The 22,321-nt window shown below is 44.5% G+C and overlaps 1 protein-coding gene across 1 annotated transcript; it reads left to right on the forward strand.

The window, feature by feature from the left end:
- The first annotated feature begins 1,626 nt into the window (after positions 1–1,626).
- RNF10 (ring finger protein 10) lies at positions 1,627–22,200 on the forward strand. The gene is made up of 17 exons (XM_056504303.1): positions 1,627–2,132; positions 7,671–7,873; positions 10,336–10,535; positions 11,544–11,634; positions 12,661–12,845; positions 12,923–13,059; positions 14,531–14,691; positions 15,021–15,149; positions 15,304–15,562; positions 15,789–15,922; positions 16,442–16,559; positions 16,882–16,983; positions 17,448–17,582; positions 18,386–18,483; positions 18,709–18,769; positions 18,921–19,079; positions 19,957–22,200. The coding sequence occupies exons 1-17, from the start codon at positions 1,973–1,975 to the stop codon at positions 20,031–20,033; spliced, it is 2,409 nt and encodes an 802-aa protein (XP_056360278.1). The 5' UTR covers positions 1,627–1,972; the 3' UTR covers positions 20,034–22,200.
- The last annotated feature ends 121 nt before the right edge of the window (positions 22,201–22,321 follow it).

Genomic DNA, 22,321 nt, shown 5'->3' on the forward strand with positions numbered 1-22,321 from the left:
CAGGCTCTTGCTCTTGTTCAGCAAACGGTGCTTTCAGGATCAGCGGGAGGCTTTTAGCCGAGTCTACTTCCTGTTCATTACAGCGTCCACAGCATCACAATTGTTTTAGGCAGAGTTAGGCCGCAGCCGCCCTCCCTGGTGTCCCCGGTTACCGCGGCCGCTGAACCGGCGGCGTTCCCGCCGCCATGGAAACGGCAGCGGGGGTGGAGAAACGCCCCGCCCCTCGCTCCGCTCCTGGCCAATGAGTCCCGGAGAGCTCCCGGCGGTGACCAATGGCTGGCGGCCGGCGCGCAGGGGGCGTGGCCCGGGCCGGGCGGACTCTGCGGAGTCCGGGCCGTGAGGGGAGCTGCGGCTCCTTCCGCACCCCCTGCCCTTCCCGGGCCCGGCAATCCCGCCAGCGCTGCCCGGCCACGGCGGGGGCACCGAGACGCACTGGGATGACCATACCTGTAGGGGCTGCTTGATGCAGGTGGTTCTGGCAGGGAGCTGCTCCCGAAGCTTTAAATGCTTTTTTATTATAGGTGCCCATGTGTGATCTGACGGTCGTGATAAAGGATACGGACCTGTACGGAATGCAGTGTTAAGTGTGGCACTGCAGGGCAAGTTAGCTTGCTACTAATTCCTATTGAACATTATTTGGAATATAAGGTTATTTTTTGGGGGGGCGGGGGGGGAGGAAGACTTCCTTGTATTTATTCTCTTTCCAGCTAATTTGCTAATAAAAATGTTGTGGTTTGCTTTTATAAGTTTTGTGTCTCTATACTCTTTTTCTGGCACTGCATGTGCTATTTCTTATTTCTTTTCAAATGCAGAGAAACAACTCTGTTAGAAAGTTGAGGGTTTTTTTTCCCCCTGAAATCTAGAAGATCTAAACACTGTGGTAACTACACTCACGGTCTGGTCAGTAATTCTAAGAATAATAGACCTAAATAGGGAACAATCAGGTGTTAAAATAAGGCCTTTATGAGGCTTTTCGTAAAATATTTATAGAGGATTTGTTTGAAATGTGTAAAACACAAATTCCTAGATTTGTTGATCACACTGGTGTTACAGAGTATATGGCCTATGCGTACAAAACCAGTAGTGAAGCTTTTACACAGGTTCAGATCATGGTATGAATTATGGGGGTAAAGATGCCCTTACATGCTCCACCCATAGTTTTCTTAAAGAAGCTGGGAATTGCTCTCCCGCAGAACTTGGAGCTCTCATCCCTAAAATAAAGGAAAAGGCATCAGGAGATGCATTCAAGAATGCATTTGAAAGCTTAAAAAAAATGCCTTTAGGATCCGAGTTGCCTTGTGGGTTTTTTCCCCTTTTTGCTTTGAGGGAAAAGTTTAAAAAATATCACTTCAAGTAGGCCTCACGAGGTACTTTTCGACTTTTACGGTTATTTGCTACAGATTGGTGGCAGTGACTTTATACCAAATGATTTCCTGCCTGCCGGGCGCTGCCGAGGTGAGGGCGATCCCGTCCGTGCGGGGCGGGAGCGAGGGGCGGGCTCGGGCCGGGCCCGCAGCTCCCGGCGCGCCCCGCGCCGCCCGGGACTACAAATCCCGTCATGCCCGCGGGCCCACCCGGACTGGCTGCATCCGGGTCCGGCTAGTGCTGCGGGCGACTCGTCGCCATTACGGGGCAGCGGCGGCCGAGCCGGGGCCGGTGCGGCGCCGAGCAGCCGGTGGGTGCCGGGGTGGTGCCGACCCCTCGGGCGGCAGCAGCGCCGGGCCCCGCGGGGCTCCGTGAACAGCTCTTTCCTCCACCGCGCCCGGAGCCCCGCAGGCCCGGCCCGGCCTCCCGCGGCCTTCCCCGGTTCGAACAGAGCAGCGAGAAGATGTCGCCATGAAGGAGGCCGAGTCCGCGCTGCGCCGCCCCCGCCGGTCGCCCCCGCGGGCCATGAGCCTGGGCCCCCGCCGGCTCCGCCAGCGCCCGTCGTGCCCCCTCGCCCAGGGCCGCCGCTCGCCCGGGGCGCCCGTTGATGCTGCAGAGCCCGCCCGGCGCCACCCCCGCAGCCCCCGCCATGGACAAGAGCAGCCCCTGCGGCTCCGGTGCGCCCGGATCCTCGGCCGGCAGCAAAGGGCAGCAGCCGCGCTCCGCCTCGGCCGGGCCCGCCGCGGGGGAGTCTAAGCCCAAAGGCGGTGAGCGCTGGGACGGGGGGAGCGAGGGGCTGCGGGGACGGCCGGCCTTGTGCCGCCCTTGGGTTTGTGGGGAGCTCAACTTCGCCTTGACGTGTTGTTTGTGTCTCAGCGGGGTTTAATAGGCGGCATTTCAGGTCACTGCCTGTTTTGTGTTTCTTTTTCCTTCCTCTTCCGGCTCTGCTCGCTGTTTGGTGAGCTGGGATTCCTACTTTCCTCTTCCTTTAAGGATTAATGCTTCATCTTCATTAGTATTGGAGTAATCAGCTTGAGAGCTAAAGCCCTGGTGCTATAGTAAGATCAGAACATATATTCACAGTGCCTGTGAATAGAGCCCTTAACTTTATCTTGTAGCTGTGGTGTTCCGCCTCACCGAGGGGGGCTGGTATCCGTACACAGCATTCCCCTTGCCCCGCTGTGTCAGTGACCTGCTTTGGGGCAGCTCAGAGTTAGCTGGCTGTTGTTTGCTCATCTGGCAATCAACCCAAAGTGTCACACCTGGAATTGTAAACAGCTGGTTCTGCAGACAGGGCAGTTTGTCAGGAGCTAGTGTGGTTCCTGTCGTCATTTCAAAGTAAGACCTAAGCCCGCTTTGCTCTCTAAACTTGTTTAGGAAGAGAGTGTTCTGGCAACTTTTTTTTTTTTTTCTCCTTAAAACCTAGAAATGGGGCAGTAGTGCAGTAGTGATTAAAACTGGTGATTTTAGTCCTGGAAATATATGAGAGAACGTCAACAGGTTGCTACACCATCATTGCTGTACTAATTTCCTTCCTCCTCAGTGGTTTGTTTCAGCTCTATTACTTGGGGCTTCTGAGAAAGCAGCAGTGCAGAGGGTTAACAAAATTAGTATCTTGGAGCTGTGTGTTGACTCCTTTTTGGACCTTCCAAGCATGGTCATATCTTGGGTAACCAAGTATTACCTGCTCTTCACCTCTATTAATTGACCTTCCAGGATTGACAGAAGTGGGACACGGGAGGTGACTCATCCACAGCTCCCCAGGTTGTGGTGTAACTGTGCAATTACAGTGAAATTTTAACTTCCAATTCAAACATTTGGAAATCTTTTTAAGAAGAGCTTTTTGTGTCCCTGTCTTGCCAAGAGACACCTCCTCACTCCAGCTTCTTTTGTAGTGGTGTGTGATGCTCTGTGGAGGATTGTTCACAGAATACAAACATCCTTCAGGAAGGGGTTAAGCTGGTTTGTGCTGTGGCTGGTATCCCTTTGTGTAGAAGACACAGTATCTGGACTAAGGAAGGACATAAAAGGCCTGTTGTTTCATCCTAGAATAAAAATACTAAGTGATTTTTGTGTGATGTCACCTTTCACAGGCTTGAAATAATGGCACTGGTAGCACAGGAGTAGTGAGGAGAGAAATCCTGATGGCTGTTCTCTTCTACTCAAAAATTTTTTGTTAAATAAGCACCAAGACTTCTTAAGGCGTGGTTTTTTTTTTTTTTATAAATCAGAAGAAAATTTTGTCATGGCATAATTCCACTTCAGTGATACTTGTTTCTGAGCTACAGTGTAGGGCAGAGGGGATGAGTTGCTTTCTTTACAGGACATCAAAGAGACCTGGACAAATTAGAATCTCTTTTCATAGGAGGAGATGTTTATTTAGGAATATCTTAACTGGAGGGTACTATAAACTAAAATGAAAAGATTCCTTTGGTGAAATTAGGGCACATGACTGCACAGGATGTAGCTGGGTAAAGCTGCAGTTATGTTTTCATGATGGGCTGTTGCTTGTAGGACACTGGCATGTCACCATATGGATTCTTTTTATTGAGTTCCTTATCACTTATCCTTGTAGCTGATGTGGTGCACCCTTTTAAGGACAGGTGTAGGATGTACACTGGAAATTTTGAGGACCACAGATCTTCCTCAGATGGTCACTGGGTTAAATCCAGTCAAGCACTTGCCATTTGAGTTACCTGCTGTAACTGTCCAGCTGAGCAAATGAAGTAATGGATATTCCTGAATCCTTATGGTAGCTTCTCTTCCTCTTGCAACACAGCTGGAATTTGGCTAAATAGAGTTCTGTATTCCCTTTTATTTGTAGAAGTTTGATTCTTCCTCTCTTTCAGATTTGGCCTCAGAGACTAAATTAAATGGAAAGTGTCTAGCAGGGAAGTTTCTTTATTTTGTATTAGCGTGACAACAGGAATCACAATTAGAGTGGAATAAAATAGCTAAGGCAGAATAGGTATGCTGGGGTTCTCTGCAGCCCCCAGGAGCTGGTGGACAGTGTTAGTTGACACAAATGTTCCTGGGCCTTATCACACCCACTGTGAGCCTGCTTGGCTGGGCTGTGAGAGCTCAGTCGCCTCCTGCTCACTGGGATGTTTGCCTTGGCAGCAGCAGTGGCCTCAGTGTGTTTTCACGAAACCACCCTGTGGCTTTAGTGTGATCCTGATCCCTTATGCAATGCTGCTGGCTTCAGCACAGCTCAGCAGAAAATAGGGGGAAAAAAGTTCTCACCCCAGTAGCAACAATTGCAGCTCCAGTGCCCAAGTGATCACCTACAGCTGCTTCTAGTGCTGTGAACTTTATCTCCTCTCTCTGGATCTTTGGAGATACAGGTCCTCTAGCAACAGGAAAAACCACAAGTCTCAGGGCTTGCTCCAAAATGCCAGAGCAGTTTTATTGCTAGTGTTTTTAAGTTATACAGGCAGTATTTTTTGTAAGTCTCTTGGAGTGTGAATGGGTAGATAAATCCATGTAATCTGTGAGATATAGATATACATATAGATATATGTATTAGATGCCATGAAAGCAGCAAAAGGACTGAGGACCCGAGTGAAGAGTAACTGCCTCTCCAGCACTCTGGCTGTTGCTGACTCCTGATTTGACAAGAAAATAAGCGAAAAAGAAACTACCAAATCCAGACTTATCCTGCTTAAAACCGGGATCTCACAAGAGAGGATGGCAGTGAAACTTTCCTGCTTTTCTCTGTGCCTGCCCTGCTCTTTGTGGGAGTGCTGGGATGGATGATGGAAAGCAGAGAACTCCCTGACATGTGGCATGCTGGAAAGGTTGGAAGGAACAGCATGGTGTAGATTCAGGGTGGGGGAAAGCTGTTCCAATTTACAGATGCATTCTCCAAGCTCCTGATTGTCTGCTGACCAGTTTCATTACTACTCTGATGGGCCAGGCTTCTCGTGGGGCAGGGAGTGAAACTACCAGTCTGTAACATCAGGTTTGAAGCGCTGTTAGACTGATGTAGGGTCCTTTTAAAAGCACAAATGGAGAGTTCTTTCCTATAAAATGTGAAGGCTCTAGGATGTGCCTTAAAAGGACCTCGAGTATGACAGGAATGTGTGTAGACCATCTGACTGACAAAGCTAGTGATGAGTAACTCGATTAAAACTTTAAGTGGTAGGAAATTCTTCTGTCAGCTCCAGGGGTGAGCTGTTCCTTGTTTCAGGGCCTTGTAAACACCCACTTTAGACTGTTTTTGGTTGGTTTTTTTTTTGGGTTTTTTTTTTTTTTTTTTTTTTTTTTTTTTTTTTTTTTTTGTGTTTTTTTTGTGGGTTTTTTTATTATTATTTTTTTATTGTTTCTTTTCACCATTTGAAGATGGCAGAGAAACTGCATAGTGGTACAGACACAACAGGCATGTGCCCCTTGTGTGCATTTGCTGAATTTACAGATTTAAGAGAGTAGTTGAGCTCTAAACTGACCAGTTCTGCTCCTGAGTAACTTAAGGAGAATTCCAAACCTCTTCAAAACAACTTTTTATTCCAGAGACTGGGGTGTAGGTTATTCCTTCTTCCCTGCAAACATTCTCAAAAAAGGTCGGTCTAATCATTCAGCCAGACCTGGTCACACCCTCAGTACTTGGCAGCTTCTGGTGTGTTTTTTTCTTGATAACACTCAAGCCCATGTCCTTTTTAGCCTGATGTGCATTAAAGCACTGCCAGCTATGCAGGCATGTGTTTGAGTTACACAGCTGTGGTTCTGACAGAGTTAGTTTAATTCTGAATTAAAGGATCAGTCTTTTGAATAGCAGAGTAAATTACCAGTTCTGATGATGAAGTTTGTCTGCAATATGGGCCTGTCACATCGTGTGAAAGTAATGATAGTGTCCTGTTTTAGCTGTAGTTGCAGCCAAAGAAGTCTGACAGGGGCAAGAAACATTGGATCCTCAGTAATATACAATAACACACACAGCCCATCCTGTTCTCAGCTCACCTTTTCTGGGGGATGCAGGTAGAAGAAAAAACTTAAAAGAACAACAACAAAAAAGGATACTTTATGTGGATGATGCCATTCTGGCTGTTTTAAATGCTTGGGTATATGGGAAGTGGTGCTGGGAAAGAGAAAAAATGGAAGCACTGGCCGTGAATCTGCCCATATGAGAAATGTGATCATGAATCACAGTGATGTGTTTGCCTGCCATGTAAGATTTATGTTCAGGGGTGAGGAGGAAGACTACAAAGTGGGAAAAGAGAAACTAATAGGCTTTTATAAAATGCAACTAGATATCGTGTGAGGTCTTGCTGTTTGTATAATGTTTACTGGGTATCCAGAGTGACTTTGGGGCTGGCTGGTGTGGATAGATGTCTTGTGGGGTCTGAGGAGTTTTGTTTCTGAGCTTATCACCATACCTCTGCTACAAATAACACTTGGGGCAGGTGGTGGAAGTGCCAGGTTAAGCACCCAGTCCACAGTGTGTTGTGTCCTTGGGCAACTCTGATCTTGTGCTAAGACTACTAGAAATACCTTCATAGTATTAACTCTGTTTTAGCAGTTTGATTTAGCAGCTGTTGAGGCACAGAAAACCACTCTCAAGGGCTGGACTGATTTTTCTACTCTTTCTTCCTGTAGTATTTTGCTTTGTGCTTCACCACTGTGTCCTGTGTTAGGGTCAATGGTGTGCTAAGTACAGTTTTTGGCAAACAATTCTTGTTGTGTAGGTTGGTGGACTTAGTACTTAGATCTTAGGTATGTGCCCTGGTGCAAAGCCACAAAAGGTTTGGTTTGTGCTTAAAGATCAATTAGCATTTGTTGATCTGATGACATAAAAGTATTTTTTAAAACAGAATTAGATCTACTGGGATCTTTTAAGTATAGAGTACAGAAGTGAGTGAAAACAGGCAATGGAAGCCTTCAAGAAAAATGCAGCAGTGTGTTTATAAAGTGTATTTTATGTGTGATAAATATGATAAATTGTGTTTAGGCAAATTAAGTGGGGAAAAAACAAAACAGTTGTTGTCAGTTCTTGTAATGGGGCATGAAGATGTGGTATGTGATGTTAGTATTTATTACTTCATGTACCAGGCAATACACTAATATCTGGTGGTGGCTATTCCAAATCTGGAGAAAAGAAATTCATCTCTTTATAAAAGGTAGAGCACAGCAAATACCTTCTTTTAAACTCTTTGACCAGCAATAAGAATGGTTTGGGTTGCTGGGGGGATTTAATGTCCTGATAAACAGTACCCTTAAAATCGTGGCTCAGGTGAGCTCATCTTTGAGGTGCAGAACATGGGGCCAACTCTGAGGCTGCTGATCTAATTCTTCTTTTATTTTCCTTTCAGATGGAAAGAATGCGAATGGATCCAAACAGCGTTATAATCGTAAAAGAGAGACTTCATATTCCAAAAATGAGAACTTTTCCAGTCAGTCCCGTCGCTCCAATTCACAGAAAAGCAAAGCTTTTAACAAGATGCCCCCTCAAAGGGGAGGTGGTGGCGGAAGTGGCAAATCTTTTAGCTCTTCTAATGGTGGAAGACGAGATGAGGTGAGAAGTGTGATGCCATGATCCAAGGCCTCCTTTCTTGGGATGGGAGGATCACCCTGACTGCCCAGATAGGTCTGCTGTGTTCAGTTCCTGGGCTGGGAAGGGAGTGAGTAATAAGAGGTGCTAACATCGTTGGGCTGTCAGAGGGAGTGTGAGCTGAGCAACTTGGCAACTACAGAAGAGGAGTGCTCTTTGCTGTGCTCTGAGGAAAACTGCCGTCTGAGGAATGGTGCCAAGACAGGCCATGTACACATCTCATGACACGGGTCGTTTGTGAAAATATATAGTGACACAATTTCCCTGTCCTGTTCCTGCTGGCCACACTAGTTTTAGTACAGCCCAGGTGCCATTGGCTGCCATGCCCACCTGGGCACACGTGATTCATGTTCAGCTGCTGTTCACCAACACCCCCAGATCTTTTCCTGATGGACAGCTTTCCAGCTGCTCTTTCCCAGGCCTAGAGCATTCCAAGGGCTGTTGTGACCCAAGTGTAGGACCTGGCACTTGGTGTTGTTGAGCCTCACCATTGGCCTTGGCCCATCAGTCCAGCCTGTCCAGATCCCTCTGCAGAGCCTCCCTCTCCTCCAGGAGATCTACATTCCCACCCAATTTGGTGACATCTGTGAACTTGCATAGGGTTCCCTCAATCCTCTTGTCTTTATCGACGATCTGGACATTAAACAGGACTGGCCCAAATACTGAGCTCTGGGGAACCCCACTGGTGGGGGCCCAGCTGGATGTCACCCCATGTCCCTCTGCTCCCTGGGCCCAGCTATCCAGAATGGTTTTTTACTCTGAGTGGTGCACTTATCCAAGCCATGGGCAGCCAGTTTCCTCAGGAGGATGCTGTGAGGAACTGTGCCAAAGGCTTTTCTAAGGTGCAGGTAGACAACATCCACAGCTTTTCCCCCATGCACTGAGTCACCTTGTCATAGAAGATCAGGCAGAACCTGCAGAACCTGCCTTCCATAAACCAACATTGGCTGGGCCTGATTCCCTGGTTGTCCTGGCCACTCTGTGTGACAGCTTGAAGGATGATCTCCATAACCTTGCTGATCACAGAGGTCAGATTGACAGGCTGTAATTCCTCAGATCCTCCCTCCAGCCCTTCTTGTAGGTGTGTCTCACGTTTGCTGACTTCCAGCCAGCTGGGACTTCCCAGTTTGCCAGGATTGCTGGTGATGATCACTGCTGCCAGTTCCCTCAGTCCCTGTAGGTGGATCCCATCCAGCCCCATGGACCTGGGGCTGTGTGAGTGGCACAGCATGTCCCTGGCTGTTTCTCTGGAGTATGGGGCTTCATTCTGCTCCTGTCCCAGTGTTCCAGCTTAAGGGACTGGGTACCCTGAGGACAGCTGGTCTTACTCTCAAAGGCTGAGGGAAAGGAGGCATTAGGTACCTCAGCCTTTTCCTCCCCCTTTGCCACTCTGTTTTCTTCTGCATCCAATAAAATGTGGGGATTTTCTTTAGCTCTGTCTTTGTAGCTGATGTTTGTATGAAAACACCTTTTTGTCTTTTACAGCAGTTACAGATTAAGTTCTAGTCAGGCTTTGGCCCTTCACTTCTTCCCCTGCATGACCTCATGACATCCTTGTAGTCTTGCTACTCCCATCCCTTCTTTCTCAGGTTATAAATTCTTTTTTTTCCTGAGTTCCATTTCAAACTCTCTGTTGAGCCAGGTGGATCTTCCCTCATTTTTTGGCACAAGGGATCCACATGTTACTGTGTCTTTAAGATTTCTTGAAGAATGTCCGGTCTTTTGGACTCTTTAGCCCTTCAGCACTCCCTCCCAAGGGACTCTGCCAACCAATCTTCTAAACAGGCCAAAGTTTGCTCTCTGAAGATTGTGTCCAGCCACTTCAGGGGCACAAATTTACAGGTGATAGTGGTATTGTGAAAGTAATTGTATTGGCTTTGCTGATATAAAGGTAAAACCAGACTGAGACTTTTTTGCTGATGTGGATCTAAATGCTGTAGAGTGTTTGGCTTTAACTGATACTCTGGTTTTTCAATATTGATGAATAGCAGCACTTCTTACCTAGATCACTGGCTGAAAATTCACCTCCTGCCTGTGTTGAATTCTGATTCATTGCTTCATTATATGAAAACTAACCAAAACAAGTACAGCCTGTGTAAACAGTAATCAGGCTTGTATTACTGTCTAAAAGAGTATTGTCAGGATTTGAACAACTTCTTCTTTACTGTTTTGCCAGCTTTTGCTTTGTGGTTGTTTTAACTCTCTCCTTTTGCTCAGTGTTGGGTAAGACCACTGAGTTCTGACTTTCAGGTTCTCGTGCATTTCTAATGCTGCACTACTTGATTTGCAGAGCAGGGATGGGAGAAGGTGAGTGAATAGATGCTGCATGTTCTGTGTGCTATCATTGATGGGGCCTAGATGTCCACCTGTACTGGTGCCTTTGCTGTAAACTCCAGCAATTTCTAACAAATGCTCTTCTCTCTTAGGTAGCAGAGGCTCAACGGGCAGAGTTCAGCCCTGCCCAGTTCTCTGGTCCCAAGAAGATTAATCTGAACCACTTACTGAACTTCACCTTTGAGCCCCGTGGCCAAGCAGGACATTTTGATGGAAATGGACATGGCAACTGGGGGAAAAGGAACAAGTGGGGTCATAAACCATTCAACAAGGAGCTCTTCCTGCAGGCCAAGTGAGTGGGAGATCCATGGGGCTCACAGACTTCTGCAGGGGCATGGAGGTGTAAGGGGTGACAAGCCAGGGAATTGTATTTGGGCTTGACTAATTGTATTGTCTTTTCCAGGGTGAAATTACCTTTCTGTAGTGTTTTTAGTGGTGGTGAATATATTTTAAAGGGTTGTTGTCTTTATCTATTTGCAAGGTATCTGATGGAATCAGATCTGAGTCGTTTAGATACAAACAAAAATCTTCTGCTCAAACTTTCAAGCATGGCTTTGGGACATGACATGCCTATTTGGGAATATCTTTATAGTTCCTTATAGAAGATGGTTGTTTCTAAAAGTTGGTTTGGTGAGATGGAATGGATAGCAGTTGCTAGATGAAAGCTAATCTGAATTTTTAAGTGCCAAAGGCAATTACTTATATGGGTCTTAGTTCTTAAAATGCTGATTATTTTGTGGGCCCCAAAGTATGTAGTATAACTCGAATGATGATCAATAAAGTAACTTAACAGCAGAATTCCTTTTTGACTGAAAATTCCCCAGAATTTGAAGTGTGTTCAGGACTTCCTATCTCTGATAATGTTAAAGATAAAAGGTATTTTCAGTATTGATGCTTCTGATTTCTCCATAATGTTTTGTGGCTTATTGTAGTGAAGTCTATGTGCAAGAACCCCAGTAGTTGTAGTTTTTGTGACAATGTTTTTCCCCTTGTGGATTCTCTGTTTTTTAATAGATCCCCATTGCAGCTGACTGTTTCTTACATGTTTCTGGAAAACCAGTCTGCCTGGTTCATTCTGTACTTACTGTGTGCTATTGTGTCTAACTGAAATTAGACACACCTGTATCCTGAAAAATCTAGTTGCGAACTGAACTCTTGATTTCTTGTTGGTAGAAGTTACTGATTGCACCCAGTAGTTTTCTGCTGGACAAAGAAGCAGCTCAGAGAATCCTGTAAGATAGTTATCAAAAAGTTTTTAGAAACAACTGAGTGGATCATCTGTCTCTTTGCCTTTCCCCAGCTGCCAGTTTGTTGTCTCTGAAGAACAGGACTACACAGTCCACTTTGCTGATCCAGATACCTTGGTCAACTGGGACTTTGTGGAGCAAGTGGTTAGTTGTGATGGGCTAGATTTTTTTTTTTTTTTTTTCACTTCTTAAGAACCTCAACCTGTCTTTAACTACCTCTTTCCCTCTGTGATGTTACATAAAACTCAGCTGTTTTTGAGTTGAGGCCTTTTCTGTCACTCCCACAATACTGGGAAAGATCTGTCATGGAATATATTATGAAATACTTTCATGACAGGAAAAAAGAAGTGCTAAAATCTATTAGGAAAATTAGCAGCTTCTTCTTGCTTTCGCAGATGGGAGCTCATCAAAAATAGTATCTGACATTCTGTAGACAGAGTCCTTGTGATCGAGATATTAACAGAAAACTTGGGCATGAGTCCATGAAAGAGGACTAGAGTGTAGAATTTTGAAGAATTATTCTGTGCATAGGTGGCCTATCTTGCCTAGCAACAAAATGGAAAATCTCTTGAGAATTGTGGTCAGAAGTTTTGGGTTGCCTGAAGCAGAAATTTATATCTGCCAAGACAGTCTGGTGCATGGTGTAGGTGGAGAGGAGGTAGGCTTACTGTTACCTGTCACTATAAGAGAGCTGAAAAAATCTAGGTGCTTGCTTGGCAGCTATGTCTCTGCCACACGGAGATGCTACTGAAGTGTCTGACTAGAGCTAGCATGTTCATGGGAATGGGTAAGTTCAGTCTCACAATTACACAGGGCTGCACAGGTCTGCTTGTGGGAGAGGCCACAGAGCTCACTTGCTATCTTCTCACTGTCTGAATTCACATGGTGGAGATGCTTCTGACTCTTAGAGATAATGAATACGTGAGGGGAAACATGAGAAGACTCACTTTTTAATGTCAGTAGAGTAGAAATAAGACATAAGATGGGTTGCTTAGAAGGTTATTTTGTGTGTGGTCTGAAGGTGTTAGTTCACAGTGCACTAATTTCTTGGTAAATAAACAGAGCCTAAAGAGCTGGAAGATATGTTAGAGTAACTCTTACAGGTGGCTTTTTCTGGATCCTAGGAACTGATTTCTGAGTCTAAACCTTGTACTGTTGTTCTCATTTCAGCGCATCTGTAGCCATGAAGTGCCCTCTTGCCCCATTTGTCTGTATCCACCCACCGCTGCCAAGATCACGCGCTGTGGGCACATCTTCTGCTGGGCATGTATCCTTCACTATCTCTCCCTGAGTGAGAAGACCTGGAGTAAATGTCCTATTTGTTATGGCTCTGTTCATAAGAAGGATCTCAAGAGGTGAGACAGTATTAATTAAATCACATGTCTTTTAGAAACGTTGTTTTTACGCTGCTGACCTCCTCTGTATGTTGCAGTGTTGTTGCTATGGAAACACGACAGTATGCAATTGGTGATACCATTACGATGCAACTCATGAGAAGAGAGAAGGGTGTTCTGGTAGCACTGCCCAAATCCCAGTGGATGAATGTGGTTCAGCCTGTTTACGTCAGAGGTGAGTATATCTGAATCCTGGTGTTTGGAATCCTGCTCCTGACTCTGACCAGGATTTGTATAGAGACAATTGACCCTGGCAATGCCATGCTATCATCTAAAAATACACCAGACTGCAAAACATGGGGCTTAGCAGCAGAAAAGCTTAATGACCACATATTAGCAGTAAATTTTCTACTCACACTGCTTTTCTGTAAAGGCTTTAATTTGTGTGCTGTGTCCTTTCAAGTGACTGAACTGCCTTTGCAGTCACTGCTTACAGTTTGATGTGCCCTTTGTACCCTGCAGTCATTGGTGTGACTCTTACTGCTTTTATTGGCTCTTCAGTGTCCTTAACTTTTTTCCTTCTGACTCATTATACAGCTTCACAAAAATAACTGTCTCTGTGTCTAAACTATTTCAAGGCTGTAATCTTCAACAAGGTTTTCATCATCTTCACTTATCAACTGAAGTCAGTGAATGCTATGGGGAAATAATCAAAATTATTGCAAACCAATTCCAAACATCTGTTGCCTGACATCTTCAGTTTCTCCAGTCAAGAGTGTGACTAACTCATCATCATATTATCTGTTAGTAGCTCAAAAATTTTTTTACTAAAGAAATAATTTTACTGAGCATTGCTGCTTTGTGGGCTGTCTTGGCTCACTTCATTTTTCAGTCACATTTAGGAAAGGCTGCATGCATTTAAACTCTGGAAAAAGTCAAGTCTTCTAACATGTGATGAATATCCAGCATTCAGGCTGTGGTCTTACATGTTTCTCAGTAATTGAAACTAGGGGACTTTTAAGTCCTTTCATGAAACAAACAAAAGAAAAATACAGGACTTGGCAACACTCTAAAGCCAGGAAATTCACCATTATCTTGGTGTCTGTAGACAAGGTTGGACCCTTGGGGAGCAGTGAATACAGGGACTGTGTTAATATGGTGTGCTGTGGTTGCTGTAAAGTAACAGTAGTGGTCACCTTTTGCTAAACTGCAATTCTTTAGTTTACTATTCCTGCTGTGCTTCTTGTAAAAACCTCATAATAATGTTTTATATGGATTTTTAATATGTATGAACTAGTTTGAGCCAAGTGGCTTTGCAGAAATTTCCAACAGCAGTATTTTTGAGAAAAGAGGAAGAAGCTGCGGACTGCATTGTTTCAGGAAGCTTTGATATCCCCAAGGCTTCTCAAAGGTGATGCTCCTACAGTGTAGAAGTTCAGGCTTGATTTTTACTGATGTGTAGCAACTCAGTGGTGAAGTGGCAGATGAACTGCTGTATGGGGGAGATATGTGTCAGAGCAGCTGTGTGACACCAGCTTGTGATACAATGGTAGTTTGTGGAGTATGTATTAAGATCTTGCTGAGTGTTGTCTGCCCTGGGAGATTAACTCACAAAAGTGAGCAGTAACAAAACTTCAGAAGAAGCAGTAATCCAAACTGGTGTCTCTATGTGCAGATATTAATGGTTTGGTGCTCCTTTTGTGCAGATGACCAGCACAGTCAGTATTCAAAGCTGCTTCTGGCATCCAGGGAGCAGGTCTTGCAGCTGGTGATCCTGGAGGAGAAAGCAGCATTACTGAAACAGTATGAGGAAGAAAAACACACCCCAGAAGCCTGTTTCATTGAGGCAGCTATCCAGGAGCTGAAGGTAACAACCTCTTGGGGAGGCTTTTAGTAGCTTTATTTTTAAGAGTACGCTGAGTTCTGGGCATCCTTGTTCTGCTGCATGGATGGTTGTGTGTGATTATTCTGGTCTCCAGCAAGTTGCTGGTGTTTGCTGCCGGAGTAGCGTTATATACTTTGGAGGAGACTGTAGCTTTTGGGCTCCAGGTTTGTGATGTGTTGAAAAAAGCAGAATGGCTTTTATGGGATACTATTCTGGTAAAGGAATGCCGGGGTAAGGCTAAAAATAACTGTGGGGGTGGTCTCCTTGCTTAAATGGCAAATTGAAACTCGATCCCTTTGGGTGATCTGCAGGAGCGAGAATCGGCACTCGCTGCTGACCAGGATAAAAACAATGGCATTGCTGGAATCAGTGCAGCTGTGGAAGAATTAGTCCTAGAAGGTTCCAAAGCTGTGGAGCCTGCTGCTTCCCAAGAGAAAAAGGTTGGTGACAAATCTGCTCTGGCAGATCCTGTTAACACTTAATTCTGCCATCCACACTGCAGTGTGCTGTGAGCTTGTGCCAAAGATTTTTGCAGAGATGATAATCTTTGAAGTGGGTGGTGTGGTACTTACTCTATCCTCTCTGCTGTGGTAGTGTGATGTGGAATATCTCTCTGCATTCGATGAGGAGCTTGTGGAGCCTTGCTCTGACCTGGCAAGTTCCTTTTCGCCTCCTGTGGAAGTGGAAGAGGCAGTGCTGGATGAAGAGGAAGAACCTGAGGTGGACACTGTAGGAGAACCTGTTACGAACCCTGTAGAGGAATCAAATCCAGCTGAAACAAGCTGCCAAGAATCTAAAGATACAGTTAGCAGTGGACATCTTGGCAACTCTCCTTTTTACTATTTCTACCAAGGTCAGTGCAGTGAAATCCTGGAATCATAGGGGCAGCGATGCCCCCTTTGGGACCCTCCTTGAGGAATGTGTTTGTCAGTTCATTAGATGCAGCTAACCCCTGTGAAATAAGTCCCATGGGAACTCAGAAATTAGCTTTATTTAATTAGTGGAGGATGTCCTGAGGTGGGGAGAAGGGTACTGAAGATGAGCAGGCAGAGAAGGAGTGCTGATGTGTTGTCTTTCAGCGGAGGATGGGCAGTGCATGTACCTTCACCCTGTGAACGTTCGATGCCTTGTGCGTGAATATGGCAGCTTGGAGAAGAGTCCAGAGAAGATAACTGCAGCTGTAGTGGAGATAACTGGCTACTCCATGACAGAGGTAGTTATTTTATCTTCTTATTAATTAACAGCCTTGTTTTAGTAGGTTGGTCATTTTAGAGGAGACTTGATTCTCTTCACTAGTAACAAATAATAAGTATGAATGGGTAGGGATGCTAGTCTGTGAAGGTGCTGGGCCTTATGTTGCTTTTGTAAGTAAACTGCGGTATAGATTTTTTTTTCATAGAAGGTCCAGCAGAAAAATAATTGTGTTGCAAGTCTAGCATTGCAGAATTTTTTATTCCAGTGATGTGAGTGAGAAGGGAGGAAGAACATGAAAATCAGTAAGTGAACTAGAGTAACTGCATCCAAGCCTAATTATGATGTAGTTGGTGGAGATCTTGGAACATTTGCTTCTGACTCAGGGCATCCATCATATGTTTGTAGTTTTTAAAGTAACTGTTGTGTCACTGGTGCTGGTTTTTTCCATTTGATTTGATCAGTGTTGTGCATTCTATTGCCATTCTTCACCATGGCTGCCCCTAGTCCTTGTGGTGACATACGACTCTCTCTTTATCAGGATATAAGACAGCGTCATCGCTACCTCTGTCACTTGCCCCTCACCTGTGAGTTCAGCATTTGTGAACTGGCTCTGAAGCCGCCTGTCATCTCTAAGGAGACTTTAGAGTTGTTTTCAGGTTTGTCCACCTTTCTAATAGGTTCTGCCATGAAGGGGAAGTTGTTCTTATCTCTTTAAAGGTAGAAAGAACATACATGACAGCTTTATTCCTCTTGCACTAACTGTCTCATGACTGCTAGACAGACCAGCCCCAACTCACTGTTTCATAGACAGCAATTACAAAAAGAATAAAAAATTCCAACTGCTTGGAAGAATGTATGTCTTTTGTAAGCTTATTTTGTTACTTATGTGTTATAAGGTTGTTCTCAGAGCTGGAGGAAACCTTACCCCAGAGTATTGGTGTGGGGTTTTTGATATCCAGTATTGTGCATTGCTCCTAGATGACCTTGAAAAGAGGAAACGTCTACGGCAGAAGAAAGCTCGCGATGAACGACGGCGCGAACGCAGGATTGAGATAGAGGAGAACAAGAAACAGGGCAAATGTAAGTCATATTTCCAGTCATATTTGGTTGCTAAGCTGATTTCTTGAGCTGTAGGATGAACTCTGAGGCCTGTAGGTGTAGTTTGTACTTGGAACAAGATTACAAAGTATTAGGAACAATGTCTGTATAATGAAAAACATAAGCTGTTTTAGCCAGGATGTTAAGTGATGTTATGCAATTGCTGCATACATGTGCATTTGGGGAGAGATGGAGGGCATTCAAGGGCACAGCTATCTCCCTGGCGTACATAGCTCTCATAGCTCTGTTTTTATAGTAATCACGATGTAAAGTGAAGAAGGCAAAAAAAGGCCTAGAAACTGCTTCCATCCAGCAGCAGGGCTTGTACTGGTCTCCAAATAGAGGGTGGAAAGAAATGAGTTGGCATCTCCTAGACTCCTGAAATGACTTGCATATTGACAGTCCTCCCCCACATTGTGTAGTGCTTTAATTTAAAATCTTTCTAGATCCAGAGGTCCATATTGCTCTAGAGAATCTGCAGCAGTTCCCTGCTTTTACTTCTTGCCCTGGAGAAACTACCAGTGTTGATCATCAGGGCTTCTCTCAGTCTCCTCTTGGCAGAAGCCCTGTGTTTCAGACAGGTGAGCATCTCTAAAAACACATCACATCTAGCTCTTGATCATTCTTTTGGAATCTTTTGCTCAGGTCATCATGCTAAACTTTCTAATCATTGATCTAAGACAGCTTTTCAGAGAAGCTCTGGCTGCTCTGTCTCTGAAAAGTGTTCAAGGTGAAGTTGGATGGGGCTTGGAGCAGCCTGGTGTAGTGAAAGGTGTGCCTGCCTGTGTGGCAGGATTGAGATGGTCTTCAAGTTCTTTCCAACCCAAACCATTCCATGATTCTGTTATTCTTTCCTAGGCTGCCTATGAGATAATACACAAAAGGCAGACATGGTTAAGAAACATTCTGTTCCTTTGCTTTTTACTGCCTCTACCTTGACAATATGAGATCTGCACTTTAGTTACTCCATCTTTTACATGAGGCAGAAGAAAGGAAACGATTGCCCCAAAAAGGGAAGAAAATTGTATTTGCCAGAAAAACACTACTGGCATTTTTTTTCTATCATCTCCCTCTTCCCCAACACATTATTCTAAAATAAACCCAACAAAAAAGCCCCACCCCCGCAGCTTCCCAAAATAAGTAAACAAAGCTCCTCAAACAAACAAAAACCAAAAGAAAACCACAAGCAAACTTAAATTTCCCTTAAATAAAAAGATAGAGGAAATTTGAGAGATCTCATTGCATGATGGGTAGAACCAATGAGATCAAAATTAGTAATTACATAGGATAATAAAACTTTAATTCTGTTACATCCTGATAAGTAGCATAATGATTGCCTTGACCAAATGCAACTGCCTTTAATTCTCATTTCCTTTCTCTGTAGAGTCTATTCCAACTCCGCTGTCACCTGCTGCCAGCCAGGTCAGCCCACTGCTGTGTGGAAGCTTGGAAGAAGAGTCTCCCTTCCCTTCCTTTGCCCAGGTAAACCATGTAGCAGAGTGAATGTCAGAATTACCTGTGTCTTAGTTGGGGATTAGGATGAGACTACATTTACTTCTCCTACAAAAACAATGTAGGATAAATCCTAGGGAGACATCATGAGATTTGAGTGCTTGAAGGGGTTTCTAGATTTTCTTGCCACTTAGGGGGTCTGCAGGATTGTTCAAGTGTGTGGAATTTAATAATACCCTATAACTTTTTTGATAGATGTTGAGAGTTGGGAAGGCAAAGCCTGAAACATGGCCTAAACCTGCTCCAAAGATAAGAGGTAAGAAAATTTGGTGTTAGTACCTCAGGTTCTTTACTGTGCATCTAAATGTGAGAAATTTTGTGACTTCTAAAGAAAGATCAGGAGTGTGGAGAGGCATTTGTGTGGTGAAAGTTTCCTACAGCCTTCTGCACATCCTTCCCTCTTTCAGATGAGAACACTCTGGCACTCCCTGTGCCTGGAGATAGCGATGGAGAAAGCGACAGCTCTGACCGGATACCTGTGCCCAGCTTCCAGAATTCCTTCAGCCAAGCTATTGAGGCAGCCCTCCTGAAACTGGACAAACCATCCACAGCTGATCATTTATCAGGTAAAAGGTTGGGGAAAGGCAGGAAAACTTTCTGAAGTGAAAAAACTGAGTATTTCCCCTTCTTCTGGAAGAAGTGAAAGCAGCAATTTTGGGGACCAAAAATTGGCCAGAGAACAGTTCTGAAAATTTTCAGGTTGTGATTTCTGAACAGCTTGACAAGGGCTTCTGTCAGCTTAAAGCAGCCTCTTAGCGTGAGCTGAGGTCTCCAACTAGCAAAGAATTCTGTTAGGACAAAGATGGCTTTTGACAATTGTGTTGGCCATGTCTGTACTGGAACCTAAATTAAGCATTTTAAGGAAGTTCAGGGTATACATTTCTATACTAAAACTACCTGAGCTGTTGAATTACCACTCAATTTGACCAAAATATTGAGGTAACTGCTAGCTGAAATTTCAAGTTAGGGAATGTGAAACAAATTGAGGTGAACTTAAATCTGCTGGTCACTGGTGAAACTTATTTTTAATGCTCAGTTCTGATGTTTAGCTTTGGCTTCTGTTTGGAGACTGCACTGGATAAAGAAGGGAGTTGGATGGGAGGGCCTGGGAGTTTCAGTGGAGTGTCTGGTCCAGTTTGGACATGTATGAAAGTGATATTTGTTGGAAAGGCAAACTGCTGGATGCTGCAGTCCTAGGATCTTCTAGTTGCAACAGCAGCTCTACAATCATTTGGGCATGTTTTTAATCATGTTTCAGGTGTGATGGAGTCTCCCTTAGTCCATCTGCAGTAATTTTTTTGTTAAACTGCCTGGTGTTCACTGAATTGATAGAAGTGTTGTGGATCTGTAGAAGCCACTTAAGCCAGGGAAGACCATTTATCATTTGTGTGTGATGTTCCTGTTCCATGATAAGAATGACAGTATCATTTTAATTCTTCACAGAGGAAAAGGGAGGCAAGAAAAGAAAGAAACAGAAGCAGAAGCTATTGTTCAGCACCTCTGTTGTTCACACAAAGTGATTCTGCTATTCAAGAGAAGTTTCCTCTCCTGGTTTTCTTTTAATTTTGCTTTGTTTTGCTGCTATAGTTTAAGTATTTAAATTTGAACAGCCTAAGCTTGTGTTTCCAGGACTTCTAGGGGCTTCAGGAGGAAACCATGACAGTATATGTTGAAGTAACATGTTTTGATTCCAACTGCTTAATGAATTTATACTGAAACAGATTTTGGGAGTAACAACCCAGATATAAATCTGCCAAGGCTTCTAGTTGCTGAGTCAGTCCTCTGGGCCTGATAAGCAGTGTGAAAGTCCTTACAGCTCTGTGGCACTGCCAAAGTACTGCAATATTACCCAAGAGAAAAGGCAGAAAGCCTTTATTTTCCTGTAATTATTCATGGGCAGAAGTCCATCTGACTGACAGTAGTGCTATTGCAGTAAAGCTGTCAAACTGCTCTCTTGAGAAACTGGTTTTGGCTGCACTGGAAACAGGCAAAAGAGCTTACTGGCTTTAGAGTGTTAGCTGCTATAGCTGTTCTTTTCCTAAAGAGCAAGAATTCCTCCTGTTCTCCTGGCTTGGAAAAATACAAAGCTGAGGTGAGTGTAAAGCAGAATTTGGCTACTTGGTTTTAAAGTGGCTTGATGATTTGTGTATTTCAAATGGCACTAGTGGTAGAAGGAACCTCCTGACTTCTGTCAGTTGTTCAGGTCTGTTTCACGTGGGTGAGTGAGGCTGCTGCTTATTGTTTGTTTTTTGCCAACCATGGGCTACACATTTTTTAACCTGATTGTCTGGAATAAACACTCCCCTCTAGGGCTCCTGGCAACCATATGAATGATGGTTTGAAACTCGCTGCTCTTGAGTTGGAAGAACAACTGATAGCTGAAGTCTGTAGTTAACTTTTACACCCCAGCAAGAAACTGGGGTTCTCTTGTACTGGGATAAGGGCCTGTATCTGCTTGTTCCTGGGATTTAAGTTGATCTGTGCTACAAACATGTCTCTTCTGGACCCCTCCCTGCTCTTTCTTTGGGTGGTCACATTCTGCACTGCTTGTGGTTTGATTTGAGCTAATGAGTTAAGTGGTGTGGATTTTGTTGAATAAAATGAATTTTAGGTGTAACGTACCAGTCAAGGCCAACAGTTGCAATAAATCATAGCACACGCACTTACAGTACTGCACCTTCCTCAGCTGTAGCTGAACTGTCATAGCAGCGTGGAGCCCTAGAACATTGCACAGGTCCAAATTTTACCTTCCTCCTGGCAGAATTAATTGCAGGGCACTGATACAAAGTACCACTGAACTTAGGGAGACTGACTGCATCTTCTGTTGTCTTCAGCCCAGTGGCACAGGCTGCAGTGTGCTCTGTCCCTCTGACACTGATCTGAGCAAGGAAGTGTCTGAGGCACTTGGAGTTAGGTATTCCAAACTATTGGCAGTCAGTGGTTGTGTCCCTGTTTAAAAAGCTGATGTCAGTACATGGGTGCTTGATTTCAGAGCAACAGGCATCATGTGTGTCTCATGGAAAGCTGGTACCAAAGAGTCTGTCACATGTGGCTGTAAACCAGAAAGAACAGGAGAGGGGGAAGGTAAAGAATACTTCCAACTGCTACAGGAGGACAGAGGAAACACCTGCAAAACATTCTTTGGAAGCAGCTTGACTTCACGCTTGTTCACAACTAACCCTACTCAATGGAAAGACAGTACAGCTTGTCAGGGGACTGTAAAGAAACTAAGACAAGATGCCTGAAAGTGGTAACATGCCTTGCTGTCAATACTTCAAATGCACATGGGAAAGCAATTGGTGAGGGCAGAGAAAGCAACTAAGAGAGATTCAAATATGCAGTGAACTGTGTTTACAGCAAGTCATTTAAGCTATGGAACAGGAGTAACTACTTAAGTGTCTAACCAGTACCACCTGTTGTGTTCTGTTATCTCTGCACATTTATAGTCAACTTTTCTTTGCATTGGGAAGAGAGAATAGCTGGAGCTGGTGTAACTCACCTCCACATGTCACAGGCACTAGGATAAGGGAAGTGATGCGGGCAAGGCAGGCTGTCCCTGCTGCAGGGGCACTCTCCACAGGGACAGCACCTTAATTGTATCTTGTTTTCCTATGGATTCGAGATAATACCAGCAACGCTACTTTCCTGTAACTGATTGGTGTAAACTTAATAAATATCTAAGCAGTATTTGTACCTATGAGTTTTATAATGGGGGGGGATGGAGTTGAGCCTGCGGCTCTGCCATGCATTCCATGTACTCTCTGCTCCTGTGTACACAACTGGTGCTTTTCTCACTCAAAACAGTGAA

This window comes from Oenanthe melanoleuca, chromosome 15 (assembly GCF_029582105.1).
Source record: "Oenanthe melanoleuca isolate GR-GAL-2019-014 chromosome 15, OMel1.0, whole genome shotgun sequence".
Taxonomy (NCBI): domain Eukaryota; kingdom Metazoa; phylum Chordata; class Aves; order Passeriformes; family Muscicapidae; genus Oenanthe; species Oenanthe melanoleuca.